Source organism: Centroberyx gerrardi, chromosome 6 (genome assembly GCF_048128805.1).
Source record: "Centroberyx gerrardi isolate f3 chromosome 6, fCenGer3.hap1.cur.20231027, whole genome shotgun sequence".
Classification (NCBI taxonomy): domain Eukaryota; kingdom Metazoa; phylum Chordata; class Actinopteri; order Beryciformes; family Berycidae; genus Centroberyx; species Centroberyx gerrardi.
The window spans coordinates 32,616,767-32,644,266 of NC_136002.1; the positions used below are offsets into that span (position 1 = coordinate 32,616,767).

Here is a 27,500-nt window from a genome sequence, read left to right on the forward strand (position 1 = left end):
GGCTGGTTTAGGATCAGTAATGTTATTTAGCATTGTAGCATTATTAATGAGATTTTATAGTTGTGTTTTTACCTGTCTGCTCAGCAGGTAAAGCATGTGTAGCAGCTAGCTTAGAGTCAGTAATGTTAAACAGCGTTACTGAAGGTATTTTATAAGATGTAAATACAGTTGTGTTTTTACCTGTCTTCTCAGCAGGTTCATCTTCTTCTGCAGCAGCTGGTCCAGAATCAGTGATGTTAATTAGTATTCTAGCATTATTAAGTAATTCTATCTGTAAATATAATTGCATTTTCACTTGTTTCTTCAGCAGCGACAGCGTCTGGTTTAGATTCAGTAATGTAACGTACTGCTGCACTGTTATTTAAATATGTAGATGAGGAAATATGGAGTTACCTTTCTCCTCAGCAGGTCCAGACTCAGGACTGCTGTGTTCAGCTTCTACTTCCTCCAGCAGAACTGGACCTGGAGGGATGGAGAGACGGAGGGATGGAGGGAGAGAGGGATGGAGGGACGGAGGGATGGAGGGATGGAGGGATGGAGGGATGGAGGGACGGAGGGATGGAGGGACGGAGGGACGGAGGGATGGAGAGACGGAGGGATGGAGGGAGAGAGGGATGGAGGGACGGAGGGATGGAGGGATGGAGGGAGAGAGGGATGGAGAGACGGAGGGATGGAGGGAGAGAGGGATGGAGGGAGAGAGGGATGGAGGGACGGAGGGATGGAAAGATGGAGGGACGGAGGGACGGAGGGATGGAGAGACGGAGGGATGGAGGGAGAGAGGGATGGAGGGATGGAGGGACGGAGGGATGGAGGGAGAGAGGGATGGAGGGACGGAGGGATGGAGGGACGGAGGGATGGAGGGATGGAGGGATGGAGGAACAGAGGGATGGAGGGACAGAGGGACGGAGGGATGGAGGGACGGAGGGATGGAGGGACGGAGGGATGGAGAGATGGAGGGACGGAGGGATGGAGGGACGGAAAGATGGAGGGACGGAGGGACGGAGGGATGGAGAGATGGAGGGATGGAGAGACGGAGGGACGGAGGGACGGAGGGACGGAGGGATGGAGGGACGGAGGGATGGAAAGATGGAGGGACGGAGGGATGGAGAGATGGAGGGACGGAGGGACGGAGGGACGGAGGGATGGAGAGATGGAGAGACGGAGGGACGGAGGGACGGAGGGATGGAGAGATGGAGAGATGGAGGGATGGAGAGATGGAGAGATGGAGGGACGGAGGGATGGAGGGACGGAGGGATGGAGAGATGGAGAGACGGAGGGACGGAGGGACGGAGGGACGGAGGGACAGAGGGATGGAGGGATAGAGGGATGGAGGGACGGAGGGATGGAGGGACGGAGGGACAGAGGGACGGAGGGACGGAGGGACGGAGGGACAGAGGGATGGAGGGATAGAGGGATGGAGGGACAGAGGGATGGAGGGACAGAGGGAGGCAGAGAGAGAGAGAGAAACAAGCAGAGTTTATCTTCCTTAGTGACCTGCTGGCAGCACTGCGGTGTGTCTGGTTGCCAGGTTGTGTTGCAGAAGTCTGGATGTGTTGAAGAAACTTTCTGATTCAGATGTGAAATGTGATGATGTCATGGTTTCATGGTTTCATGGTTTCATGGTTTCATGGTTTTATGGTTTTATGGTTTTATGGTTTTATGGTTTTATGGTTTCATGGTTTCATGGTTTTATGGTTTTATGGTTTCATGGTTTCATGGTTTCATGGTTTTATGGTTTCATGGTTTCATGGTTTTATGGTTTCATGGTTTTATAAAAGCAGTGATGACTGTGATGTCACTGGATGTTGCTTTGAATCAGACCTGACTACAGCTGAGACACTGCAGCAACAACAACATTAATAACAACATCAATAATCAGTATCATTATACATGCATCTGACTACCGCTACTACTTATAATAATACTAATAATAATACCACTACTGCTGCTGCTACTAATAATAATAATAATGATTGTAATAAAGTGTTTACTTGGCTGGTGGGCTGGCAGCATGCGTGCTGCTTTGGGAGCGGGAGGAGCGGGAGTCGACTCATCAGGCAGAACAGAACCTGAACACAGACACAGACACAGACACAGACAGACACAGACAGACACAGACACACAGACACAGACACACAGACACAGACACAGAGAGACAGAGAGAGAGACAGAGAGAGAGACACAGACACAGAGACACAGACACAGACACACAGAGACACAGACACAGACACAGAGAGAGAGAGAGAGAGAGAGAGAGAGAGAGAGAGAGAGAGAGAGAGAGAGAGAGAGATGATAATTATATATCAATTTCAATTTTCATTTTACCACTGCCAGTTTTGCACTTTGTAACATGTTTTGAAAAGTGCTATATAAATAAAGTTTATTTTCGTGGGACCTCCCACTGACTCACTAAAAGATGATCCAACTCTGTTACCCCGTGTGTGTGTGTGTGTGTGTGTGTGTGTGTGTGTGTGTGTGTGTGTAAGCAGTGATGACATGTTAAAGTGTTATCTGTGTTTCTGAACAGGGAGGAACGTTTGGTTTAGCAGCTGCTGTCAGTGTGTTCACATTCCTGTTAATCACATTAACACTCAACACTCCTCCCATTACATCACACACAACAGACACAACGCCCCTTACAAATACTGACCACAAGTCTACATGTAGAACAGCACGTCAAGTCCAAGTCAAGTCTCAAGTCATTAACGTCAAGTCTCAAGTCTAAATGTAGAACAGCAAGTCAAGTCAGAACAAATCAAGAGTCCAGTATCAATTTAATATCTTAAAGAAAACTAAATATCTAGGACTTTTCAATGCAATATGGTTTTAATAGGATAAAAACTTGGTAAGAGCATCATGAGTTTGATTTCTATAATCAGTTTCAACTTCAATAAATTCAATCATTCCATACAAATTCAGAAAACAGAATTTAAATTCAGTCGTCCGCTGGAACAAATCTCATCACTTTCAATCTAAGCCATTTACACAAACACAAGATCTCAAGTCAAGACTTTAGAAACCTTTTCAAGTCATCAAAGTACAAGTCAGAGTCAAGTCCCAAGTCACCAGAACCCAAGTCAAGTCAAGTCTCAAGTCTTCTCTTCATGCATCAAGTCAAGTCTCAAGTCACTTGAGTTATGTTATTATTGAGATAACACATTTTGTTTTCCCGAGTTATGAGAAAATGATTTATCTATCTATCTGCAACAGCAAGGCATGATGCTGTTTCAGGCTGTGCCTTCTTTAAACAGATTGCTCCAGCAAATGATCTCATTATCTCAAGATAATGACATAAATAACTTCATAACTCAAGAAAACAAAGAAGATTAACTCGTTATCAGTGGACAACAGTGTAAAAAAAAATGTATGAATGATGTCCTCACTGGGCTTCCATACAGGAAGGACAGCAGCAGGAAGAGACGGAGTGTGACATGAAACTCGTCTGTGGAAATAAACTGATTCCAACTGCTGTAGTCGTGTGTGTGTGTGTGTGTGTGTGTGTGTGTGTGTGTGTGTGTGTGTGTGTGTGTGTGGCAGTGAAGTGATTGTTCCTGCATGTTGCTGTAGCAGCAGAGCGAGGTCACCAAACCAGTCTGACCACAGCAACATGACACCAGGCTGACACACACACACACGCACACACACACACACACACACACAGAGAGAGAGAGAGAGAGAGAGAGAGAGAGAGAGAGAGAGAGAGAGAGAGAGCTGGGAAGATTTTCAGTCCTTGTTGATCTCCAGTTTAACAGCTCGTTAAGTTTTAAAACCAGTTTCTGTTATTTTTTTAAGCTGCACTGTTTGGCCTGAAGGGGGCGCTGCACCGCTCCTTCACCAAGTTACACTGGAAATAAGTTTAAAATATGAATATGGGTCTTTAAAGTGGATTTTGCTCTGAAATCATGCTTTGTTGAGAAATGTAAAAATCAGTTTTTTATAGTTCTGTGAAAAGCAGCAATATGTATTATCATTATAGTGTGTGTGTGTGTGTGTGTGTGCATATTGAGTTTCTTATTGTGTGTGAGTGTATTTTGGGTATGTGTTGGTATGTCTGTGTGTTGTGTTGTTTTTGTGTGAGTGTGTGTGTGTTGTAGGCGTGTTGTGTGAATACTTTGCATGCGTGTGTGTCTGTGTGTTGTTTTTGTGTATTATTCTTTTCCTTTGTGTATATTCCTGTGTGTTGTTTTTCTGTGTGAATGGATTTTGTGTGAGGGACTTTTGTGTGAGCATGTCTGTCTATTTTTGGACGTGTGTGTGTGTGTGTGTGTGTGTGTTCTCAGGCTGACATGTGGTTCTGCAGCTCTGATCAACAGGTGGCTCTGTGGCGCAATGGATAGCGCATTGGACTTCTAGTCAACACTCAGGAGAAGTGATTCAAAGGTTGTGGGTTCGAGTCCCACCAGAGTCGAGCTTTTGAGGCGGAGGGGGGAAAACACACTCTGAGTCCCGAGCAGCAGCGGGACATGTGGTGGAAAAACACAGAGACACGGCAGGAATGCAGCGAGGGAATCTGAGCCGCTGACGGACGACTGCAGCGAGCGCTTCGGTTGTTTTAGTGTTTAAGACTGAGAGGGCAACAGAGAAATATAATCATGCATTTTTATTTCTAATGCACTTTTCATTCAAATCAAATCAGAAAAAAGAGAATAAAAAACACAAAGAGAAGAAGAAGAAGAAAAAGTGTTTCCCTACAGGGACGGATGGAGGATCACGTTATTATGACTATTATGATCTAGCAAATTATAATAATATACAGCAACAAACCTCAATAAACTGTCAATACACTGACCTTGGAAACCTTTCTTTGGAATATTTTAATATTTAAAAAACAATTAAGAAGTACAAAATATATTTTTTAACACACGTGGAGATCTTGTTTTATAAGATGAAACTTTAATGACACTCTTGGGGGAAATGGGTAATTGTATGTAATCTTATGTAAATTTGATGTATTCTTGCCACTCATGGCTCCACTTTAGAGGTTGTTGAACTGTTTCAATCAAACAAAACTAAACTTAAAAATTGTAGCTATCAGACGTCCCGTTCTAAGAAGTGGTGTAGTCCTGCAGTGAGCTGAACCTTCACCTCCGACCTTTCCACACCTCCTGTTCCCACACTGAAGCGAACCTGAACCCGATACCCTGCACGAGGCTCTGTGGCGCAATGGATAGCGCATTGGACTTCTAGTCAAGCACAGGAGGAGTGATTCAAAGGTTGTGGGTTCGAGTCCCACCAGAGTCGCAGTTTTGGAGTGAAATAAATGTGTGGCAGACAATGCTTAATGATCAAGGAAGCTTAAAACAACATCATTTCAGGAGGAAAGAATGCAAATACTCTGGTCAGCTAACAGTTTGTTCAGGTTAACTGAGCTGACTCTTCTCAAGCTACAGAGTGTTTTGGAGTAGAGACTAGGGCTAAAGACAAGACAGTTTACTGTGTCACAGTAACCAAATCCACCTTATCACACTATTCACTTTTACTGAGAACGTTACTGAATGGATCTACAGCCACACCACAACAAGCTGACTCAGCTGCTCTCTGCTTCTAGCTGCTTCATACAGATTTACACTTTATTACACTGACAAAAGAGCATAAAAACAAGAATAGCTATATCTAGGTGACTTGGCTGGGGGAGCTGGTTGGAGAAACCATCTGTCAAGAGATAAAACAGTAAGCATGCTCAGTGGAACCAGCAGGTGTGTTGCCTACCTGTGACTCCGTTGCAGCTCGCCTCGCACTCCTGCTGCGTCTCAAAGTTGTTTCCGTTGGCGTCACAGCCGCCGTAGATGAACGGTCGGCAGCTCTGATTGGTCACATCGTAGTAGAACTTGGGGAACGCCGCCCGGCACGAACCGACCTTCATGGGGTGACGACAACGAACTGGAGGGAGGGAGGAGAGGATAAATATATATAAACATATATGAACTGCTCTTGTAGAGGAGCTGTGCTGGAAAAATACAACTTAGACTGTGTACTGTGATGTAAGAGTGGAAAACTATTGAGTGTCTGTATAATAACTCGTGTGACCAGGTCAAGACCAGGTCACGTCTCCTTTTGGATGAGCAGAACCAGTTTGAACTGGATCCCCAAGGCCTGCGTCTGCTTGTTTGCTGACCAGACAAAGGAGGAAGCTGCGGTTGGGTCTGGAGGCGGACAGATAGCGAGACAGACTGTAGCAGTTCCTTCATCAGGGTCACTGAGGTGTAAATATACTGTACTGAGATGCTGTGGGGACCTTCGTTCTCTCTATGCTTCAGCCCATTTGCAAATGCTAAAATAAAAGCCAGAAAGACAAGTTTGTGTTTGCTCTCCTTCATTGCAGAATTTCCACAACAGGAGCCTATCCTGTTTTTGTTTCTTATAAATGTGAGAGAGAGAGAGAGAGAGAGAGAGAGAGAGAGAGAGAGAGAGAGAGAGAGAGAGAGAGAGAGAGAGAGAGAGAGAGAGATTTTGAGTTTCAGAAAACCTTTATTGTGAAATTGTCTTTTGGCATTGCTACACAGAGCTAGACAACACACACACTCATACACACACACACACACACACACACACACACACACTGTGTACTTAAATACATTTGCATTTCCGAACCACAACACCTTCTCCTTTGTTTCAGCATTAGCATTTCTCAGTCTGTGGTTTCACCCAGGCTTTGTTGGCTTTTGTAGAGTCTTTTGTTCAGTAGAGTACTGAACCTGAACCAGTTTAGACCAGTGAGGAGAGTACTGAACCAGAACCAGTTTAGACCAGTGAGGAGAGTACTGAACCTGAACCAGTTTAGACCAGTGAGTAGAGAAGTTGTCCATGCTAACATGTTAACACTCACCATGCTAAATGACATTAGCATTACCTCAAAAATGAAAACGTGTAGCAGCTCTAAAGCTTAATGGTTAATAATCTACTTTCCCTGTTTCTATAGAATATTAAGGTGGTGGGTGATGGGAGACTGTGTACAGATAAAAATCACTTCCAAAAATAAACCTGGCTGCATCAGCTTAAGTGAACGATATCTCATTCTTATCAATCTACAGCCCAAGTAATAAAGACTGCTAATACCTTTTGACTACTAAAGAGTCAGTCTTCTTACTTTGGATATTGCTAGTGGCTACTATCACTCAACATCGTGTGATGCTAAAGTGTTAGCATGGAGCTACTATCACTCAACATCGTGTGATGCTAAAGTGTTAGCATGGAGCTACTATCACTCAACATAGTGTGATGCTAAAGTGTAGCATGGAGTTTAGTTTAGTTTAGTTTGCACATAAAAAAACATTAAGAGAAAAGAAAGAAAGGGAAAGAAATGTACATGTGCAGGTGAGGAAAAAAGCCCAAGATGAGCTTCTATCAAAACCTTACAGAGGCTGTAGGCTACTTAGCTCTAATTATTTAAAGTTCATTTGAAGTATTTACAATAATGAAAATGCAATTACTGAAATGTAGTTACATAATAGTGATTAGTTAACTAATATTAGCTACTATCACTCAACATAGTGTACGCTAAAGTGTTAGCATGGAGCTACTATCGCTCAACATAGTGTACGCTAAAGTGTTAGCATGTAGCTACTATCGCTCAACATAGTGTACGCTAAAGTGTTAGCATGTAGCTACTATCGCTCAACATAGTGTACGCTAAAGTGTTAGCATGGAGCTACTATCGCTCAACATAGTGTACGCTAAAGTGTTAGCATGGAGCTACTATCGCTCAACATAGTGTACGCTAAAGTGTTAGCATGGAGCTACTATCGCTCAACATAGTGTACGCTAAAGTGTTAGCATGGAGCAAACGATCTACCGGGGACACACGGATGATTTTGGTGTCCATGTTCTCATCACTTAAAGGAACACTTTGTCGATTTTCAACCAGCTTTGCATCATTTTAATGTCGGCAGTATATGCAAATGAACAATGTTTACCTTCCCTCCATGCTGCCTGCACTGAGAGCTCCCCGTTCATTTGGCGGCAGCAACCGTTGTTCTTCCGAGAACCAATGACGTCACTGGTTCGCGGAAGTACAACAGATTTTGAAGCTGCGCCCCAGAGACACAGAGAACATTAAAAAAAACCTGTTGTTGTTTTTCACACTATATCGCGATTTCGGATAGATAGAGATATGGTTGAAAATTGGCAAAGTGTTCCTTTAACCTCCGTGTTAACCAACAGGACGATCTGACAAAAGCTCAGTGTGTATTTCCTTTCAGGTGTGAAGGCCCGGCCTCTGTGGAGCGGCCTGACCGGTCTGACCTGTGACACTGCTGATAACACTCAACACTGTAGAGCAAAGCACCAACACTGACAGGGTTGGGGGTTTCATTCCCACTGGAGCTATCTACACTAAACATGTCTCTGTACACCCAGAGTACTGTAGGAGCTGTGGATACAAATGTTATCTAGCTGTGTGTTTGTTTTGGTGGAGATAAGACCAGATGAGGAAACAGCACCTTCACACTCTGTTACTTCCTCCTCTGACCTTATTTCTCACCCAAAACAAACAGACACACAGCACAATTACTCCACAGGAACAGGAATTATAATGAAATATTCGAACACTCGACGCGATTTCAAACCGCAGATATAGGCCTGGTGGCAAATGCTGCAACTTCAAGGGTTTTTGTGCAATTATAGGAAACTGGGGACGACACAGCAGTGAAATGTGACTGTAATGGGTTCCAGTCGGTGAAGAAAGCCGCTGTAATCACATGACAGATTACAGATTACTTCTGACAGATTACAGATTACACTGAGGGCAGCAGAGCAGGTGCGGCTGCATTCCTCCTCTCCTGTTTCCATTCCCAGCAGTAAGGAAATGACTAACGAACTCTGACAGCCTCAAACAGTCTGACACCAAATCATTCACTCTGTCTCTCTCTCTCTCTCTTTTTCTATCTGTTTTACTACCCGACTCTCCATATATTCCAATTCAATAACTTTAACTTTCAACCCACAGAGGAGCATGAAATCCTTCAGCTGAAGTTAAAACATGAAAATTCACCAAATTGGAGTTACGAGGTTTTCACCCGGCAGCGACAATATCTAAATAAATCTATCTAACTCTCTCCGACACACACACACACACACTGCTTCTCAGCCACATCTATTAATCAATTGGCGATTGATCTTATTGATTAATGGTCACAGTTAATGATATCATGTTTGCTGTTTCTATTCAGCATTCAAATTACTTCCTTTTTTGTCAGTTTGACATAAAACATATACCTAATTGTAATTTTAACAGACTGAAATATCGTGTTCTCGTGGGACGAAACAGTAGCTGGAATGTTTTGATGTTTCTTTTTCTGTTGACAGTAAAGTTTCCAGGTCAGTGAAGGTCTCAGTATCTGACTGACCTGTGGGGAACTTTTCTATTATATGCAAATTTCCCAAAGTCTTCCCAGTGTGTCGCTGTCAGTGTGTCAGGTCTGAGCTGGGAAACAGCCGGCTGGAGGTCAGAGAGACTCGTGACCAGACGGTCGCTGGTTCCAATCCCAGAAGTGACAGAAAATAAATGAGTAGAACTACAGCTGGGATGCTCTTCAGCACCGCAGCAGATGCTCAAAAAGGTGTAAATGTGATTTTCAAAACGTGGCGATTTGTTTCCAACTGCCCTACATCAATCAATCATTTATTTGTACGGCACATTTCATACAAATGCAGCCCAATGTGCTTCACATATTAAATATAAGAAAAAAAACTGAAGCAGACTACTACACATAACAAAACCAACAGAATGGATAAAAGAGGGGGAAATAAAAAGATATAGAAGTTACAATAAGAACCCAGAAGAAGGAAAGAAAATAAATCCTACTTTAAAGCGATGTTAAAAAGAGTTTTAAGTTGTCTTTTAAAATAATTTACTACATGTATTTTAGTGTCAAGCGGCATCAAACCTACAGCGGACTGCAGCAGAGCAGAACAGCAAGTATGATCCACTGATGTTATCAATAGAACAGAAAATATGACAAACCCTATATCAATAAGTGCTGTAAAATGTTCTCCTGAAGTGTTGCCATAAAACGTCCAATTTGCATCATCAAAAGACAACAAGTATGAGCTGCAGTGAGTTCAGACATCAGCAGGCAGCAGCAGACAGACTATTGATCTGCTTGGACCATGTGGATCAATCAGCATCATCCTCATCATCAGCACAGTATCCCAAACAGTCTGCCAGAGTCAACCTCACATTTCCATTCATCTCAGAGAGTTTAAGCCTCATATAAATTCCTGAAGACAGGAGTCAATAAGAAGAGCCACAGCTACAGAACAGACTCTTATTCCTTCATGTATTGATTTAACCTTCATTCAGCCAGGTACTGACCTCCTCTCTGTAGGAACAGAGACACGGAGCAGGAGGTTTGTCCTCACTGCAGCCACAATAAGAAGCACTTTAACACAGCTGACATTTTCTGTGTATTTTTAAGACCAACAGGCCAAAGAACAAAGTGAGAACAAATTAAAAGAAGACCAGATTTTTGGATTAGAAGGTATTAAAGATATACTCTGACTTTTAGGGAGTTTGGCCCTCTGGTCTTCTGACTAAACGTGAGGAAACTACTCTGGTAGTTAGCTCTGTCTGGTTAGCATGCTAACACTTTAGCATATAGGATGTTCAGTAATCATAGGCAACTAGCATTATCCAAAGTATGAAGACAAAACTTTTAATAATCCAAAGTTGGTATGGTTTGTAGATTCATAACTTCTGAAAACTAAATCTCAGTCTTCATCATTAGTGAAGTTTGTTATGATTCAACAGCACAAAACCGTTAGCCGTCTGCTAACTTCACTCACTGTGGAAACTTAAACAAGAGAAGAAAGATCTGCTGCCAGTGAAAGTTCATCTTTTTGTCGAATTGTATGTCTATTTTACCTCTGAACAAGCCTGTCATCAGTCTTAGAGCTGCTTCTCATTTCTCACGTTCAGGATGAAGCTAGTCGCCTACGACTACTGAACATCCTGTAAGCTAAAGCGTTAGCATGCTAACCAGACAGAGCTAACTAGCAGAGACACAGAGAGGATTTTGTTGTCGATCCTCACCAGATGTTGGGTAAAAAAGTCAGTGTGCACCTTTAAAGGCCCATTTACCTTGTTATTTGTTATATATCTGTTTGGACCAATAGGCGTTAATATCACTGATGAGTTTCTCTGTTCATCTGCATTATGTGATAATCTGTTTCGTAGCACTATCCCATAATCGTAACCGTAATCATCATCTTCTTCACCACATCATCATCATCATCCATGATCTTTAAGTCCCAGTCAGAAGCTGCAGTTTTATTTACATGACATTTGAACCTGTTAAAGCTCTCAGACTGAGTCAACAACCAAAACCAGGACTCACAGCCGAGGAGCCGGTCCTCCTCCACCCGTCTGTCGCTTCACCTGGCCTCACTGCGGCAGCCATCTTGGTTCCCAGGTCAATGATTCATCAGCTGACTAGTTTTAATGATTGTTTCCCTTATAGTCATCCACTTCCCTGCTGGTTTATTCCACTGAGGTTTAATTTGTTGTTTCTTATTCAAACCCTTTTTCCCCTGAACCAACTTCTTCCGCTTCTCCAGGAAAATTAAAAAGAAAACGATGAATCATAATAGCCTTAAACTGAACCGGTGTTATGAAGGAGTTTCGTAATGTGTGAACAAGCTTGTCGTTTAACTAGAATACTGTTGGAAGTTCAGCTGAATTCAAATGTGCAGAGTGTTTTAGCAAAAATGTCTCATAATCTCACAAAATGAGATCTGAAATGAATATTCGTTTTCTCCTACTTTATATTACCATGCAGTTCAGTGTGATGAATGTCAATGATCTACTATTTAATGTGTGACTATGTTGTTATATATCAATCCTTCCCTCCTCTCGCCTCTCCTGCTTCCTTCCTTCCCTTGCTCCCTAATTCCTTCCCTCTCTCTCTGTCTATCCTCCCTGTATTTTTCCTTCCTTCCCTCCTTCCTTCTCACCTTCCTCCCCTCTCTACCCGCCTGTATCCCTCCTTCCTCCCTTCCCATCTCACCCTCTCCTTCACTACCTCTCTCCTCCTCCTTTCTCTCTTCTCCTCTCCTTTCTAAATAATTTCTAAATAATTTCTTATGGTTTCTGTGATAATAATGCTGTCCACATCACCCAGCTCTACTGGTAATGACCCGGCCGCCCTCCCAGCATGCCATTGTACTACATGAAGACTGGGGATGAACCACTGGTGTATAATGATACAGATAATGATAATGTGTCTTTGTGTGTGTGTGTAAGCAGAGAAGGTCACATCAGCGTCTGTCAGCTCTCTGCTGCCTTGCTCAGAGGGCCGAGACCCGCCTGCAGTCCTACAGGAAAAACCTGCAGGATGAGTTTCACCGCTGAGGTTATAAAACACTCAGCTGCGGCCGACACGTGTCTGACTCTCATCTCATTAACATGCGTGTGTTGACATGAACGACTCCGGACAGAAAAACAACAACAACACTGATTATCGTTAAAAGAAGAAGAATTATCAGCAGCAGCATCACTGGTGTTAAAGTTAAAATGAGCGGTGACGCAGTTGGCAGCTGATGACCGTCTCAGCTCTACTGCAGTGAATACACACAGCACAGTAGAACAGAATAGAATAGAACAGCCATTATGAAAAATATTTATGGTACTCCTAACCTTAGAAGGATATATCACAACATGTAACTATAAGGCCCTATGGAAATATTATGGGAATATTATAGGAATATCATGGGAATTTAACACATAATACAGTGGAAAAGAACGATATAGTATAGTACAGTATAGGCTATAGTACAGTATAGTGTACTGTAGTATCGAATAGAACATAATTGAACATTAAAGTACTCTACTACTACCATTCTAATATAGAATAAAAAGTATGGCATACTGTAGTAGATTATATAGTATAGTGTAGTACAGTGTAATAGTGTAATAGTTTATATAGCATTCTAAAATAAAACTGCATAGGCCTACTGTACTGTACTGTACGTTATATAGAGCATAATAGAATAGAATGGAACAGAATAGAACAAAATAAAATAGAAGAATAGAATAAATAGAACAAAACACAATATAATAGAAGGACAGAACAGAATCGAGTAAAACAGAATAGAGCAGAACAGAAAAAATAGGACACGATAGAATAGAACAGAATATGACAGGAGAACAGAATCGAGTAGAGCAGAATAGAATCTCAGACTGGAATAGAAGTTTCTGCTCCTACTGTTGTTGCTGTCGTTGCTCGGCCGCTCGGCTCCCAGCGGGACAGCCTGGTATTTCCTCGGGCTTTCCTCCGCCTGCTCCGCGGCTTCCTTCTCCATCTTGCGGTAAGCCCGGAACTGCGTGCTGGGCTGCAGGACGCAGACGTCCCGGCCCTGGTGCAGGCAGACGACCAGCTGGCACTCCGGGGTGCCGTCGTCCGCCGGCAGGCCCAGCAGGGCCAGCTGGCAGTCGGGCTCGGCGCAGCACGCCTTGCGGCAGTGCTCCGGGTCCTTCACGTCCCGGAGCAGGGACAGGCGGCGGGCCCCGGCGTCCAGGGAGCGGGGGTCCAGGCCCTGCCCTGGCTCCGTGCTCTGATCCCACTCACACACCTGGGCCCGTCCCGGCCGCAGCAGCAGACAGACCAGCAGACAGGACCACAGTCCGCCGAGACTCACCTGCAGCATGACTTTCTCTTACAGAAAATGATATTTTACTATAATACAGTAGACAAGGTTTTGTTGGTATTTTATAAGCTCGAATTTCTCTCGTCTTTCACACTGTGGTAAACCGTGTTCAGGTCTCTCGGGAGCACGAGAATATGGAAACACTTCCTGGTTTGGTGGCTTTTTGTTGTCGGAGAGAAACTCACCTGAGCGACAGGTGAGGTCACTGTGGCCCCGCCCACCCGCCTGCGTCACCACATACTCCTCCTCACCGCACAGCCGGCTCCTCTTCATACAGTACAGACTGTCACAGCGCTTTAACACAGCTGTGATGTTCCCACTGGGCGGAGCGGTGTGTGTGTGGTGATAACAGAGTTTACACTGAAGTCAGAGTATTTTGGGTTATTTTCAGTAACTTTTCTCATTCCCTGTAGTATCACTAATATTCCTATAGGGGCGTGATATTTGTATATTTGTGCAAAATGTTTCTAATATTTATTATAGAATCACTACACTTGCAACAACAAAAAGGACAATACTACTATTACTACTATTACTACTATTACTACTATTACTACTATTACTACTACTAGCCTACCACTACTACTACTACTACTACTACTACTACTACTACTACTACTACTACTACCACCACTACTACTACTACTACTACTACTACTACTACTACTACCACTACTACTACTACTATTACTACTACTAACAGTAGTAGGCCTACTCCTTTCTTCTAGAGCTACTTCTATCTCTAGAGCTACTGCTACACTTACTTCGACTATTAGGCTACTAATACCAGGCTACTAAGTGTAGGATGATGATGATGATGAAGAAGTTTTGTAACATCATTGGAGGGAGCTAAGTCTCCCTCGGCCGGCAGGGTTCAGTCTGATGTTGATCACAACAGACACAGTTCAGTTCAGTCTGTTCACTGACACACCACCAGGTGGCACTGCGGCTGCGTCCTACTGTGTGATAGACAGATAGCTAGATGGATAGATAGATAGATAGATAGATAGATAGATAGATAGATAGATAGATGATCTGTGTATAACCAGTAGTTCAGAGCTTGTTGTCATAACAATCCTGTCCTCAGTCTGTCCTAAGATACATGGATAACTGAAGAAAGAAAGAAAGAAAGAAAGAAAAAGAAAGAAAGAAAGAAAGAAATTTTCTACAGACTCAGGTATTTCTCCTTTCTGTTGGTGTTCAGTTCAGTTGGTTGTATTCCTCTCTAGCTGCCTCATACCCCGGCAGCACTAGGACCCAGCAGCACCAACCTCCTCTCTCCTGTAGGAATCATGCTGCCTTCACGGTCTCCTCGTAAGCTCCTCTACCAAAACTGGTAACTACGATTTGTCGCTGCATTCGAGTGGATTTCGTTGGAATTTATCACAAAATGGATCCTGTAAAAAAAAAAAAAAAAAAAAAACCTGCAGCAGAGTGAAGAGGAGAAAACTCGCATCAGGCGTTTATTAGCCAACAATACATGCATGATAACTAAAGATGAAGTAAACACTGAAAATAGAAACATTACTAATTATTTCCACAGAATCATAGACAATCCTCACTTTCCCATTACATCATTTCTTTCCCATTTTACATTAGTTTAGTTTTGGTTTAGTTTAGTTTTAGTTTAGTTTAGTTTTCACAAAAAAACAACAACAACAAATAGACACAACATGCACCTAAACACAGATTGTGAGGTGAGGAAAAAAAGCCCAGAGGAGCTTATAATATTTCACCGAATTACCATAATATATGATAATAACGAAAAAAAAAAAAAACAGACAATCATACAATGATTAAAAGCAAGTTCCCTCAAGGAGGCATACAAAATAAACTGAGACTGTCTGCCTGTCTGCCTGTCTGCCTGTCTGCCTGTCTGTCTGTCTGCCTGTCTGCCTGTCTGTCGGTCTGCCTGTCTGCCTGCCTGTCTGTCTGCTTGTCTGTCTGTCTGCCTGTCTGTCTGTCTGCCTGTCTGTCTGCCTGTCTGTCTGCTTGTCTGTCTGTCTGCCTGTCTGTCGGTCTGCCTGTCTGCCTGCCTGTCTGTCTGCTTGTCTGTCTGTCTGCTTGTCTGTCTGTCTGCCTGTCTGTCTGACTCACAAAACTGCAAACCTGTCCAGAGTGTCTCAATGCATGCTGGGATATGTTCCAGCCCTCCATGACCCTGAGCAGGAATAAGCGGATAGAGCAAATCAATGAATGAATAAAATACATCGCTGACACCATCAGTTGTTGAACCACTCTCTGTCCCTTAAACATCTCATCTCTCTTCAACTACAACTTTTATCCCTTGCACTTGTTCCTTCTTGTAAAGCAATTGTAACATCGGTTTTTGAAAAATGCTCTATAATTAAAATTCATTATTATTGTTATTATTATCATTATTATTATTTGTTCAATTCAACCCATCACATTATTACATCACATAATTAGAACGTTCATAATGTTTCCCAGTCTGATTCACCACTTTGTTAGGTCTTCCATGGCGTAATGTTGATATTTCCGACAGCACCTGAAGGCAGCAGTAGGTGCATGGTACCCACCCTGTTTCACCCTCTCTCTCTCTCTCTCTCTCTCTCTCTCTCTCTCGCTCTCTCTCTCTCCCTCTCTCTCTCTCTCTCTCAGTCTCCATGTGCCTCACCGACCGTCGCTCCGGTTTTATTCATACAGGATTTTATTTTGCAGCCTGTTCATTTTGTATTTTCAGCGCATTTTCAGGCTAAACTGAAACACTGAAGTTCATTTTTGGATTTATATAATTTAAAAAAAAATCTAAATTCAAGGAGAGATTTGCAGCAGCCAGAAGTTATTTTGGGGAAAGAGAGAAATGCTGAGATAAGATTATTATTGATATCATTATTATCATTATTATTATTATTATCTCTACCTCTGCTGCTGCTGCTGCTGCTGCTGTTCCGGATTTTTTCCCTTTTCAGTTTTTTCCTCTTGCTTGAAATAAAACAGTGATTTAAAGAAGACAGCTGAATATTTCAGTAGATTTTAAAGAGACAGGTTTTGCCCTCATCACTGAGCGCAGGCTGACTGTCCGGTCCCCGGTCCTGATGGCGGCCAACCGGGTCGGGCGGCGGGTGAACAAGGCGGCTCAGTCCCCCAGCCGGGCCGGCGGCGGGCGCGAGCCGGGGCTCAACCTGCAGCGGCGCCAGGCGCGCGTCACCGTCAAATACAACAGGAAGGAGCTGCAGAGGAGACTGGACGTGGAGAAATGGATCGACTGTGGCCTGGACGAGCTGTACAGAGGCAGAGTGAGTACTGCAGTACTACTACAAATACTACTACTGACTACTATGAATACTGCTATTACTGCTACCACTACAACCACCACTAATTGACTACATTGCCCCCTCATAGCCTACTATTACTTGTATTGATAAATTGATTGATTTCCAATACTAGTACTTCTGCTACTACTACTACTACTACTACTACTACTACTACTACAACTAGGCTACTTCTACTACTACTATTACTGCTACTACTACTACTGCTATTACTACTGCTACTATTACTGTCACGACTACTACTAGCCTACCAGTGCTGCTACTACTACCACTACTGTTGCTGCCTCTACTAGCCTACTACAACTAGTACCAGTAGTAGTAGTAGTAGTACTACTTTAATTAGAGTCTCCTAGTTGTACCATAATCACGTGAGTTCACTGACCCGGTCTGTTTGTCCTGTCTGGCTCTCTGTAGGTTCATAGGCAGAGCAAGGCACTAACAGGGTTTGGGGTTCAATTCCCACCGGGAGCACACATGCTAAAGATGCGTATGTCCATGGTGGAGTTACAGAATGGTTTAAAGCCAAATAATATTTACTGAAAAGGACATTTTTACAGACGGCACGCGTCCGCACCAGTAAAAATATCCTCAAGTAAAACTAGTCCTGTTCGAATCAACATCCCTGAGGTTGAGATTGTTCACTTTTATCTTTTAATTGTGGACCATCTGCTCATGTTGCACTTGAAAGCAGCGTTCATCCCAAAACTGTTACCAACTTGGAGACTTTTCACTAGATTTAGTGACTTTTCCTTTACACACCTGAAAACCACGTCCTGAAAACGAATCCCGTCCGAATACAGCTAATGTGTGTAAAATAACTCTGACCACAGGACATCTGTAATATTAATGGATAAGAGATCTGTGTAATCAGTTTCCAAAATGACACAGATGGGTGTGTCTGCTGCGTTTACACCTCCTCATCACAACAAAACTGTACCGCGCTAATAGACGTTGGTGTGATCGAACAATAATAACAATCCAGCCGGCTGCAAGAGCGAAGAAAAGTCGCAGCCGGACCGGAGTCGAGGCTGCCGGTCTGATGTGGACTACAATCGGGCCGACAGGAATCTCAGGGACGTCGGTTCAGACGATTTTACAGGAGGGAAAAGAGGCTGAAAGGCGCGCAGTCCGTAAAAATGACTGACGTGGCAGATTCAGACAGGACTAAAACTACAGACATGCTCCAGTAATAATTACATTACCCCCCCCCCCCCTCCCCCTGTAAAACTAATCCCGTCCCAAAAGGGCTTAGTCAGAACAAAGGTTAAACCAGCTGATGGTCTGGTAGAAATATAAATGAAGGTTTTCCAACGAGCCGAACCTGGAAGACAGAGGGAGACTGGGAGGACAGAGGAGGATTTTTTTAAATCTCTGGAGGTCGACACTTATCTAGAGACGTAACAGGAGCTGACAGCAGAACCAACGCTCCAGGCTGTACAGGCCTGCGCTGCAGTGTGTGAGTGTGTGTGTGTGAGTATGTGTGTGTGCACAAGAGTGTGTTTTAGGGCTAAGGAACCCTGGATAGCTTGTGTACTTTGTGTGTGTGTGTGTGTGTGTGTGTGTGCAGAGTATACTGGACTGGGTTCACTCTTCACTACTAAGTCCCTGATCGCTCTAATGAGTAGAACATTTCATAACACAGAATCACACATTATATCTACGGTATATATATTTTGAGGGAAAGTAGATTCACAGTTTAACCAACACAACTGACCAGGAGTTTAGATTTAGTTTGATTTAGTTTTGATATTTTTTAACCTTCATTTATCCAGGAAAAATTTATCAAGCTCCATGTTCTTTTTCACATTGAAAAAATCAAACTGAAACAAGCTGACTTGCATTGGGAACAGGTGGAATTGTCTCATCCTACTGGTAGAAATTTTAATGTTTTGTGGAAAATGAGATGGATGTGGGTTTTTTGCAGCAAAGGTCTGGATGTAGAAGTGTTTGTGTTGTCAGACAGACCAGCTGGACTGGGAGAGGAAGATACACTGATCCTTACCTGCTGGCCTCAGTGTGGAGGAGCAGCGGCTCGACTCCTCCTGGATCACTGAACTCCTCACCCTGAGGAGAAACCTCATGTCACCCTAAGGAGTAACCTCATGTCACCCTAAGGAGAAACCTCATGTCACCCTAAGGAGAAACCTCAATTCACCCTAAGGAGAAACCTCATGTCACCCTGAGGAGGAACCTCATGTCACCCTAAGGAGAAACCTCAATTCAACCTGAGGAGAAACCTCATGTCACCCTGAGGAGGAACCTCATGTCACCCTGAGGAAAAACCTCATTTTAACCTGAGGAGAAACCTCATGTCACCCTGAGGAGGAACCTCATGTCACCCTGAGGAAAAACCTCATTTTAACCTGAGGAGAAACCTCATGTCACCCTGAGGAGAAACCTCAATTCACCCCAAGGAGAAACCTCATTTCACCCTGAGGAGAAACCTCAATTCACCCTGAAGAGAAACCTCATTTCACCCTGAGGAGAAACCTCAATTCACCCCAAGGAGAAACCTCATTTCATCCTGAGGAGAAACCTCAATTCACCCTGAGGAGAAACCTCATTTCACCCTGAGGAGAAACCTCATTTCACCCCGAGGAGAAACCTAATTTTGGCCACTTGTATCCATGATCTCATTCTTTCAGTCTCCACCCAGAGCTTGTGAACATAGGTTAGATCAGACCGAAGATCAGTAAATCCAGAGCTTTGCTTGGTGCCTTATCTCTCTCTTCATCTCCACGGTCCGATACAACGCCAGAGGAGCTGCTATCTCTAACTTCTGGTCATTCTCATCATCTCTTTTCCCCTCACTGGTGAACAAGACCCTGAGATACCTCAACTCCTCCACTCGAGAGCGAGAGCTTCAGGACTTGGAGGTGCAGATCTTCATCCTAAACCACTCAAGCGCACGTTGGAGAACGCAGTCTGATGACGGCAGAAGGATGACATCATCTGTAAACAGCAGAGATCCAGCCTGATTCATAAATGTCCCATCTAGTCTTGCCTCAGACTGACTGAAGCCACGCTGCAGCTCTTCTTCGCTTATTTTTCTCCTCTGTTAGAGCAGTGTTTTATAGAACTGGATGATGTCACTCTGACAGGATTACACAATCCTCCATGTTGGATATGCGTTCAGAGGTCAACATGCCCAAAGCGGCATTTCTAATGTGAATTTGCAGGTCAGAGTTCACCACACAGGAACTCTGCAAGCACACGAAGCTGCAAAATTACTGTGCAACTGGAAATGATGTGTTTTTATTTGCCTTTCATGTGGTTTTCAATGGAAGCGGATGAGAGGAGAAGCAAATTTGTGTGCACTTTGGTGTGTAGTCTGACCGCACCTTAACACTGACAGGGTTAGGGGTTCAATTCCCACTGGGGTCACACTATACTATACTATACACTGTACTATAGGGAGCTTTGAATAAAAACCTCCACCGAATAGCAGATATGTCGTCTTTTCACTCAGTTTGGGTCTTTGGGTTTAATGAGACTGAGTTGTGTACAAGACAGAAAAGATTTATCCAGAGCCAAACCAGCAGGAATGTATAAACCAGTAAAGATGGCCACTTCTGAACTGAGTCGTACAAACAGAGAAGTTAATGAGCTGTGTCAGTTCTCCGTTCCTTTCTCCAGTACAAGAGAGAGAGAATGTGTGTGTGTGTGTGTGTGTGTGTGTGTGTGTGTGTGTGTGTGTGTGTCTGGGAACACTCCCCGATCGGCCGTCATATCTTTCCCATGGGGCTCTTGGGCATGGACAGCCATTTTCCTCTCAGAAAATGTGCAACACACACACACACACCACATACACACCACATACACACACACGCACACGCACACAAACAGTGTTGGATCATCTGTTACCTTAAATGGAGCCCACAGGAACCAGACAACACAGCAAGTATGTGTCTGTGTCTGTATGTTTCTGTGTGTGTGTGTGTGTGTGTGCGTGTGCGTGTGTGTGTGTGTGTGTGTGTGTGTAATAAGTGTGGGGGTGGGGTAATGAGATGGGTACTGGGTTATGGCATGGGAAGAGAGAGAAAGACACTGAAAGAGAGAGAGACAAACAGAGAGACAGACAGTCAGGAAGTGAGAGAGAGTTTGGATGTGATGTGAAGTCGGGCGGCATCAACAAACACTGGAAAACTTGAAACTTTCACCTGCAAAAATGAAACGAAAAGTAAACAATCCAAGGGAGCGGCGTCAACACATTTCAGCTCTGAAGGCTGAAAGGTTTTTATTATTCCAGTATTCAGCACGGTGATGAAAAAGTCAAAGTCAAAGTTTTTGTCAAAATCCGATCTGTGGTGTCTGAGATATTACCTGTGATGGATGAATGAAGCAACACATGAACAGATAAATGAACCATCGAACAAATGGATGGACAAACTGATGAAACAAACAAACAAATGATTGGAGTGTGATCCATATCCTGATCCAGAGACTGATCCATATCCTGATCCAGAGACTGATCCACACAAGGAACAAATGACCAGACGAACCAGACAAACAAACCAACAGACGGGCAAACAAACGAATGACTGAACAAACGAATGAATGACCCAAAAATGAACGAAGACTGGTGCATACAAAGAACGAAAGAACCAACGAACAAATGGACAGACAAACAAACAAATGACTGAAAGAATCAAGGAAGGAAACAACGAAAGAACCAATAAATGAACTAACGAACAAACCAATGAACCAACCAAGAAACAATGAATGAACCAAAGAACGAACCAATAAACAAAATAACGAATGGACCAACCACTGAACCAACCAACCAACGAACTAACCAATGAAACAACGAATGAACCAACAAACAAACAGACGGAGAAACAATCCAACGACTGAACGAACCAATGAACGAACTAGCAATCAAACCCATGAACGAACCAGCAGATACTGTTCATTTAAACCCTGCTGCAGGACTTCTGTTGCTGCAGCACTTTGCAGTAATTTGCCTTAAGGAAGGTTATAAACCAAGCTAGGAAAACCTGATGTTAGCAATAAAACAGAAGGGAAGCCAACCATCCCTCCCTCCCTCCCTCCAATGTCTTCATCTCTCCTCCATTCCCCCCCCCCCCCTTCTTATTTCTAATCTTCTCCTCTTCCATAGTCGGTTTAAATGCTGCTGAATGGGTTTGATGTATGACCCCGAACCTCTAGGGAGGGAGGAGTTATTGATGTGTCAAAGATGGTAAAAGCTACATTAGGAAGCCTTTCATACAGGCGGGGGGGGGGGGGGGGGGGGGGGGGGGGGGGGGTTGTTCCTCTGTCTGTCTACCTCTCTATCTCTCTTTGTGTTTCAGTGTCTGACACACACACACACACACACACACACATTCATTACCAGAATAACATTTATCAGGGGACAAATTATTACATAGTCGTTCCCTCTCTCTCTCTCTTCCCCCCTCCACCTGTCTACTATGTATTAATGTGTGTGTGTGTGTGTGTGTGTGTGTGTGTATGTGTATGTTAATGTGTGTGTACAGCTGCCAGTAGACCGGTAGGCGTGGCTGGTGATAAATAGATAATCAGATCGGCCCCTTTGGCTCATTTCCTGTCAAAGACCCCCTTCACACACACACACACACACACACACATCCCCCCCATCAGTGACCTGCAGCCCTTAATCAGTGTGGATGAGCAGTTTCACCAACAGTTACAACCAGCCAAGAATTTCACCAGTATTGTTTCAATGCAGAGTTTTAGTGTCCCATGATGGCCTAGTTGCTGTTTCAATAGTATTGGTTTCAATGGAGAGTTTTAGTGTCATATTGCTGGTTTAATTGCTGTTTTCATTCGTAATCGTTTGAACAGAGCATTTTGGTGTTCCATGGTCCAAATGCTGTTTCATCGGTATTGGATTCAATGGAGAGTTTTAGTGTTCTGTGATGGTTTCATCATTGGTATTGGTCCCAGTGGAGAGTTTCAGTGTCTGAAGTCTGCTGCAGAGAAGTTCATTAGTATGGGTTTCAATTGAGAATTTTAGTTTCCCATGGTCTAAATGCTGGTTCAGATCATTTCATTAGAGCTGGTTTCAATGGAGAGTTTTAGTGTCCTAAGCTGTTGTAAGTGCTATTTCATTGCAATTGGATTCACTGGAGAGTTTTAGTGTCACATATAATGGTCCAAATGCTGTATCAGAGAAGTTCATAAGTATGGGTTTCAATGGAGAGTTTTAGTTTCCCTTTGTCTAAATGTGATTTCATTAGTCTGGGTATCAATTGAGAGTTTTAGTGTCTCATTATGGTCTAAATGCTGTTTCAGAGGATTGCATCAGTATTAGACTCAATGGAGAGTTTTAGTGTCCCACAGATTCTACCAATGATCTATTGCTCTAAAAACCTTAAGAAATAAATCTTGTTCACTTCATCCAGATAAATGATCTGCCAGGACAGAAAGACGGTCAGAGAGATGCTGGAATGGTTTCTCATGACTCTTAATGAATCATATCACCTGTTTACCTGTTATTATTAGTTATTATTAGTAGAGTATAATGAGTGATGACAGGGCAAAATTGTAATTTGAGAATTTCATTGAGTTTTAACAAAACATTTCAATTTTCATCTTGAGAAGATTCCTTCCAAAATGAAATATTCACCCTTTGGAAAAATGAAACTCCTCATAGAAAATGATTGTTGCTGTAAAACTAAAAATTGTATGTGTATAAATATATATATATTTATATATATATACATTTAGTAACATCTCAATACTGGAACACTACTGATGTAAGGCAACCTAAGACCTTTATTCAAACACTTATTTGGACGAAGTCATCTTTAGTTATCAAATATTGTTTAATGAATTTCTTGCAATAATGTTTCTCAATGGATATTCAGCATGAAAGTCTTCATTTAAAAAGAATAAGAAGAATAATACATTCTAGTCATTTGTGTGACTCTGATCCAGAGAGACTCAGCTTCAGTTCCTGGATCACCAACATTACAAGCAACCAATAGTAAGGAGGTCAGAGGTCAGAGGTCAGAGGTCACAGCAGCCAGACAATAGATGGAGCAGATCATCCTGTGAGGCTGAAGTGATCCTGGTGACAGAGAAGAGGAGAGTCGGTTAGGGTTCGACTGATGGGCTTTTGACGGCCGATAATGATACTGATATTTTTGGATTGATGCTGCTGATAGTGATAATCAATATCTTTAAATTTGACCAATTTTCATGCCAGAAAATTGTAATTTCCCCCAGAATTTTCTTCTTCTCAGGGTGGAAAAGCCTCTAAAACAGAATTTAGACCATCATGGGACACTAAAACTCTCCACTGAAACTCTGAAAGGATGATAATGAATAGATACATTCATACTTGTGTGAAACCAGATCAAAATTTCTCATTAGAATCAGACGACCAGTGTAGTATTGATCAATTCTACAATAAATATGTAATCAATCAAACTGCATCATATCCATCAGATCAGACTGGAGCAGATCCAGTTTAATAAAAGGAGAGGAGGAGAGGAGAAGAGAGGAGGAGAGGAGAGGAAAGAGGAGAGGAGGAGAGGAGAAGAGAGGAGGAGAGGAGAGGAGAAGAGAGGAGGAGAGGAAAGAGGAGAGGAGAGGAGGAGAGGAGAGGAAAGAGGAGAAGAGAGGAGGAGAGGAGAGGAGGAGAGGAGAGGAAAGAGGAGAAGAGAGGAGGAGAGGAGGAGAGGAGAAGAGAGGAGGAGAGGAGAGGAGAGGAGGAGTTTGGATTCTGCCAACCAGCTATTAAGATATTGATTGATGAAGAGATCACTGTCTCCTGGGAGTCGATGGGGGGGATGTGTGCGTGTGTGTGTGAGTGTGTGTGTGTGAGTGTGTGTGTGTGCATGTACTACAGTGTGTATATGTATACATGAGTGAGAGTGAGAGAGCGAGTATGTGTGTGTGCGTCTGCATTTATTGATGTGTGTGTGTGTGTGTGTGTGTGTGTGCGTGTGTGTGTGGTCTTATGAACGGGGGATGGGACATAAAGGGAAGATGGGGGGTGTAAAGGTCCCATATGTCACCAAAGAGCACAAAGAGATTCCCCTCTACACACACACACACACACACACACACACACACACACACACACACACACACACACAGTGAGCATTAACCCAGTGTGGTCAACTGGAGCCATTATCAGCTCCATTAGACTGCTGGCAGCACGCAATCAGCACACACACACACACACACACACACACACACACACAGGCACACACACACACACACACACACACACACACACACACTCATAACTCATTCCTGATCCTGCAGTCTAACTCATATGAATTAACTCTCTGTCCATTTGCTGCTTATTGTCAAGAACAGCAGACATTTGATTGAGCTGGTAAAACAGAGCAGACTGCAAGTCCTGTAGGTCACTTCTTTATTTTTCCCACAGTGCAATGCGTCAGTCGTCAGTCAGTCGTCAGTCAGTCAGTCGTCAGTCAGTCGTCAGACACTCAGCGCTGTCAGACTGATTCATCTGAGAAAATATGTGAGAAAATTATTGTATATTTGGTTTTCTTTGGTTCTACTTAAGATCAAGGAACAATCCTCCTTGTATTCAACCAGATGATCACGTGATCGGCGTCACCTCGCCTTCTCCCAGAATTCAACTGCTGGGTCGTCAATCTTTCACTAACTATTGATGGATCAGTGATTGATTGGAGCGTGTGATGTCACGGCTCCTCACTGCCGCTCGCTGCCTCACAGCCGTTGAGTTTCCCTCTCTCACCTCGTTCTGAGTGATGCTCGCTCGCCCGCTGGTACCGCCTCACTGGTGTGTGTCGGCTTTGAAACTGGAATTTATTACGTTTATTAAGTTACTTATTTATGAAGTGTTTTTGTTTTTCGTGATGTTTTGCTGTTGGACCATCAGCTATAGAGTTGATGTCAAACTGACAAACAGGAAAGAATATCAATCAGAAACCAATCAATTAGATCAATCACTGGCTGATTCATGGATGTGACTGGGAAGCAGTGTGTGTGTGTGTGTGTGTGTGTGGTGTCAGTGTCTTCATACATAATCACTGTTCAGAAACATCTCATTAGTAAGATAAATTATTCAAACCAGCAGGCGTCAATTAACCGTTGCATAATTTCTTCATAGTGACATCATGCTGATGTCAGCAGTAGAGGAGGCGGGGCTTAGCAGACAAAACACACCAACAGGACACACACTGCTGCATATCCATCCACACAGCAGCGTGAGTCACTGAACAGATGAAAGAGAAATAAAAGAAGGAGAAAACTGTTTTCCAGGAAGCAGGTTTTTTTTTACCTGTAACTGTAGCACCCCTGGGACCAATCTGAGTCAGGTCAAAATGCCACAACGCAGCGGTGAGATGCATCGTTCCCCCAAAGTTTCATCAAAATGTGATCAGCGGTGACTGAGACATGGTGTGAGATGAACAAACCAACGATCCATAACTCTGCCATCAGTAAATCATTTAGGAGAAACGATGAGTATCATCTTATTTGATTTAAAATACAAACCCTGGTTATTTTAAAACATGCAGTCGCTTCCCAGCAGCCTCTCTCATAACACAGAGGTGTGTGTGTGTGTGTGTGTGTGTGTGTGTGTGTGTGTGTGGATCAGAGTCAGTAACAGATGTCAGCAGCTGATAGTTGTTACTTTGACTGCAACATGTAAAGTAGAGAACACAGTCTGCTCTCTGACAGTCAAATCCTCGGGTTAAATATTCAAAAAAGTAAAGCAGGCCGGTTTTCAGTGAATCCACTCTTCCAAACATTTTGTTTTTCTGGTGACAGATCTCTCTCAGATGATTCGATTTTGGTGTTGATCCTGATCTGAGATTTCCACCATGAGACAATTTTCCGTTTTCAGCCAGAACTATTCTGCTGCGTTCATGTGCTGCTGGGAAAGTCCGACATCTGGGACTTCCAAGTCAGCTATTTTGTGGGAAAATCGAACCTGGAAGAGAAATTATAAACAAATATAAAGCGTTACGGAGGCTGCAGAATTGTTCAGAGTTAGAGATTTTTATGATGCTGTATTCTATTAATCCCCTGAAGAAGACCCCCCCACACACACACACACACACACACACATAGTGAGGTCAGAGGTCAGGGCCTGGAGCTGGCAGGGACTCTGTGTTTTGCTCAAGGACACTTCAGCAAGGTTTTGGTTGTAGGATGATCTCTGAGACTCAAACACTCGACTATCTCTGAGCTTCAACGTTCTCGACCAAATCATAGCAACGCATTAAAATAAGTCTGGTTAATCAACCAATCAAACAATCAATTCAAGAGAAAAGAAAGGTTATATTGTAAAATGCAGTACGTCTCTGGTAAAGTCCCTGCCTGCAGCTGAAAGACGGAACAGTAAACAGAGTCTCAGTGTTATTTTTACTCTGTTGTTGTCGGGGAGAAACCTGGAGACAACAGAGTCTGTCAGCTCTGATCTGCATCAGTCAGCACCGACGGCCTCACACACACACACACACACATTTAAATCTGATTTATTTATGCTCACATCACACAGCAGCAGTGAGCGGACAGACTGCGCTGTGTGGTGTGATGTCAGAACGACCTTTGACCTCTGCCCGTCTGCTC

The 27,500-nt window shown here is 43.3% G+C and overlaps 2 protein-coding genes, 1 long non-coding RNA gene and 2 other non-coding genes across 6 annotated transcripts in view; 4 read left to right on the forward strand and 1 right to left on the reverse strand.

Moving 5' to 3' along the window:
* The window catches only part of spint2 (serine peptidase inhibitor, Kunitz type, 2), a 26,421-nt gene extending 12,635 nt beyond the window's left edge, over positions 1–13,786 (reverse strand). Inside the window, exons 1-6 of one of the 2 annotated variants that reach the window (XM_078284162.1) lie at positions 13,200–13,786; positions 5,710–5,880; positions 1,992–2,069; positions 394–462; positions 181–216; positions 1–2 (exon numbers count right to left, since the gene is read on the reverse strand). The exon at positions 1–2 is cut by the window's left edge and continues 31 nt beyond it. In XM_078284162.1, coding sequence (XP_078140288.1) covers positions 1–2; positions 181–216; positions 394–462; positions 1,992–2,069; positions 5,710–5,880; positions 13,200–13,641 — 798 coding nt within the window. In that variant the 5' untranslated portion in view covers positions 13,642–13,786. The remainder of the gene's footprint in view (positions 3–180; positions 217–393; positions 463–1,991; positions 2,070–5,709; positions 5,881–13,199) is intronic. The other variant, XM_078284163.1, reaches the window with a different exon arrangement.
* The window catches only part of LOC144539402 (uncharacterized), a 154,810-nt gene that overhangs the window by 9,562 nt on the left and 117,748 nt on the right, over positions 1–27,500 (forward strand). The window lies entirely within an intron of this gene.
* Positions 4,316–4,408, forward strand: trnar-ucu (transfer RNA arginine (anticodon UCU)). Its single transcript has 2 exons — positions 4,316–4,352; positions 4,373–4,408. It is a non-coding gene; the product is annotated as a tRNA-Arg (tRNA).
* trnar-ucu (transfer RNA arginine (anticodon UCU)) lies at positions 5,150–5,241 on the forward strand. The gene is given in 2 exon segments: positions 5,150–5,186; positions 5,206–5,241. It is a non-coding gene; the product is annotated as a tRNA-Arg (tRNA).
* The window catches only part of ppp1r14ab (protein phosphatase 1, regulatory (inhibitor) subunit 14Ab), a 20,071-nt gene continuing 9,180 nt past the window's right edge, over positions 16,610–27,500 (forward strand). The window contains exon 1 of the mRNA XM_078284175.1: positions 16,610–16,901. Coding sequence (XP_078140301.1) covers positions 16,701–16,901 — 201 coding nt within the window. The 5' untranslated portion in view covers positions 16,610–16,700. The remainder of the gene's footprint in view (positions 16,902–27,500) is intronic.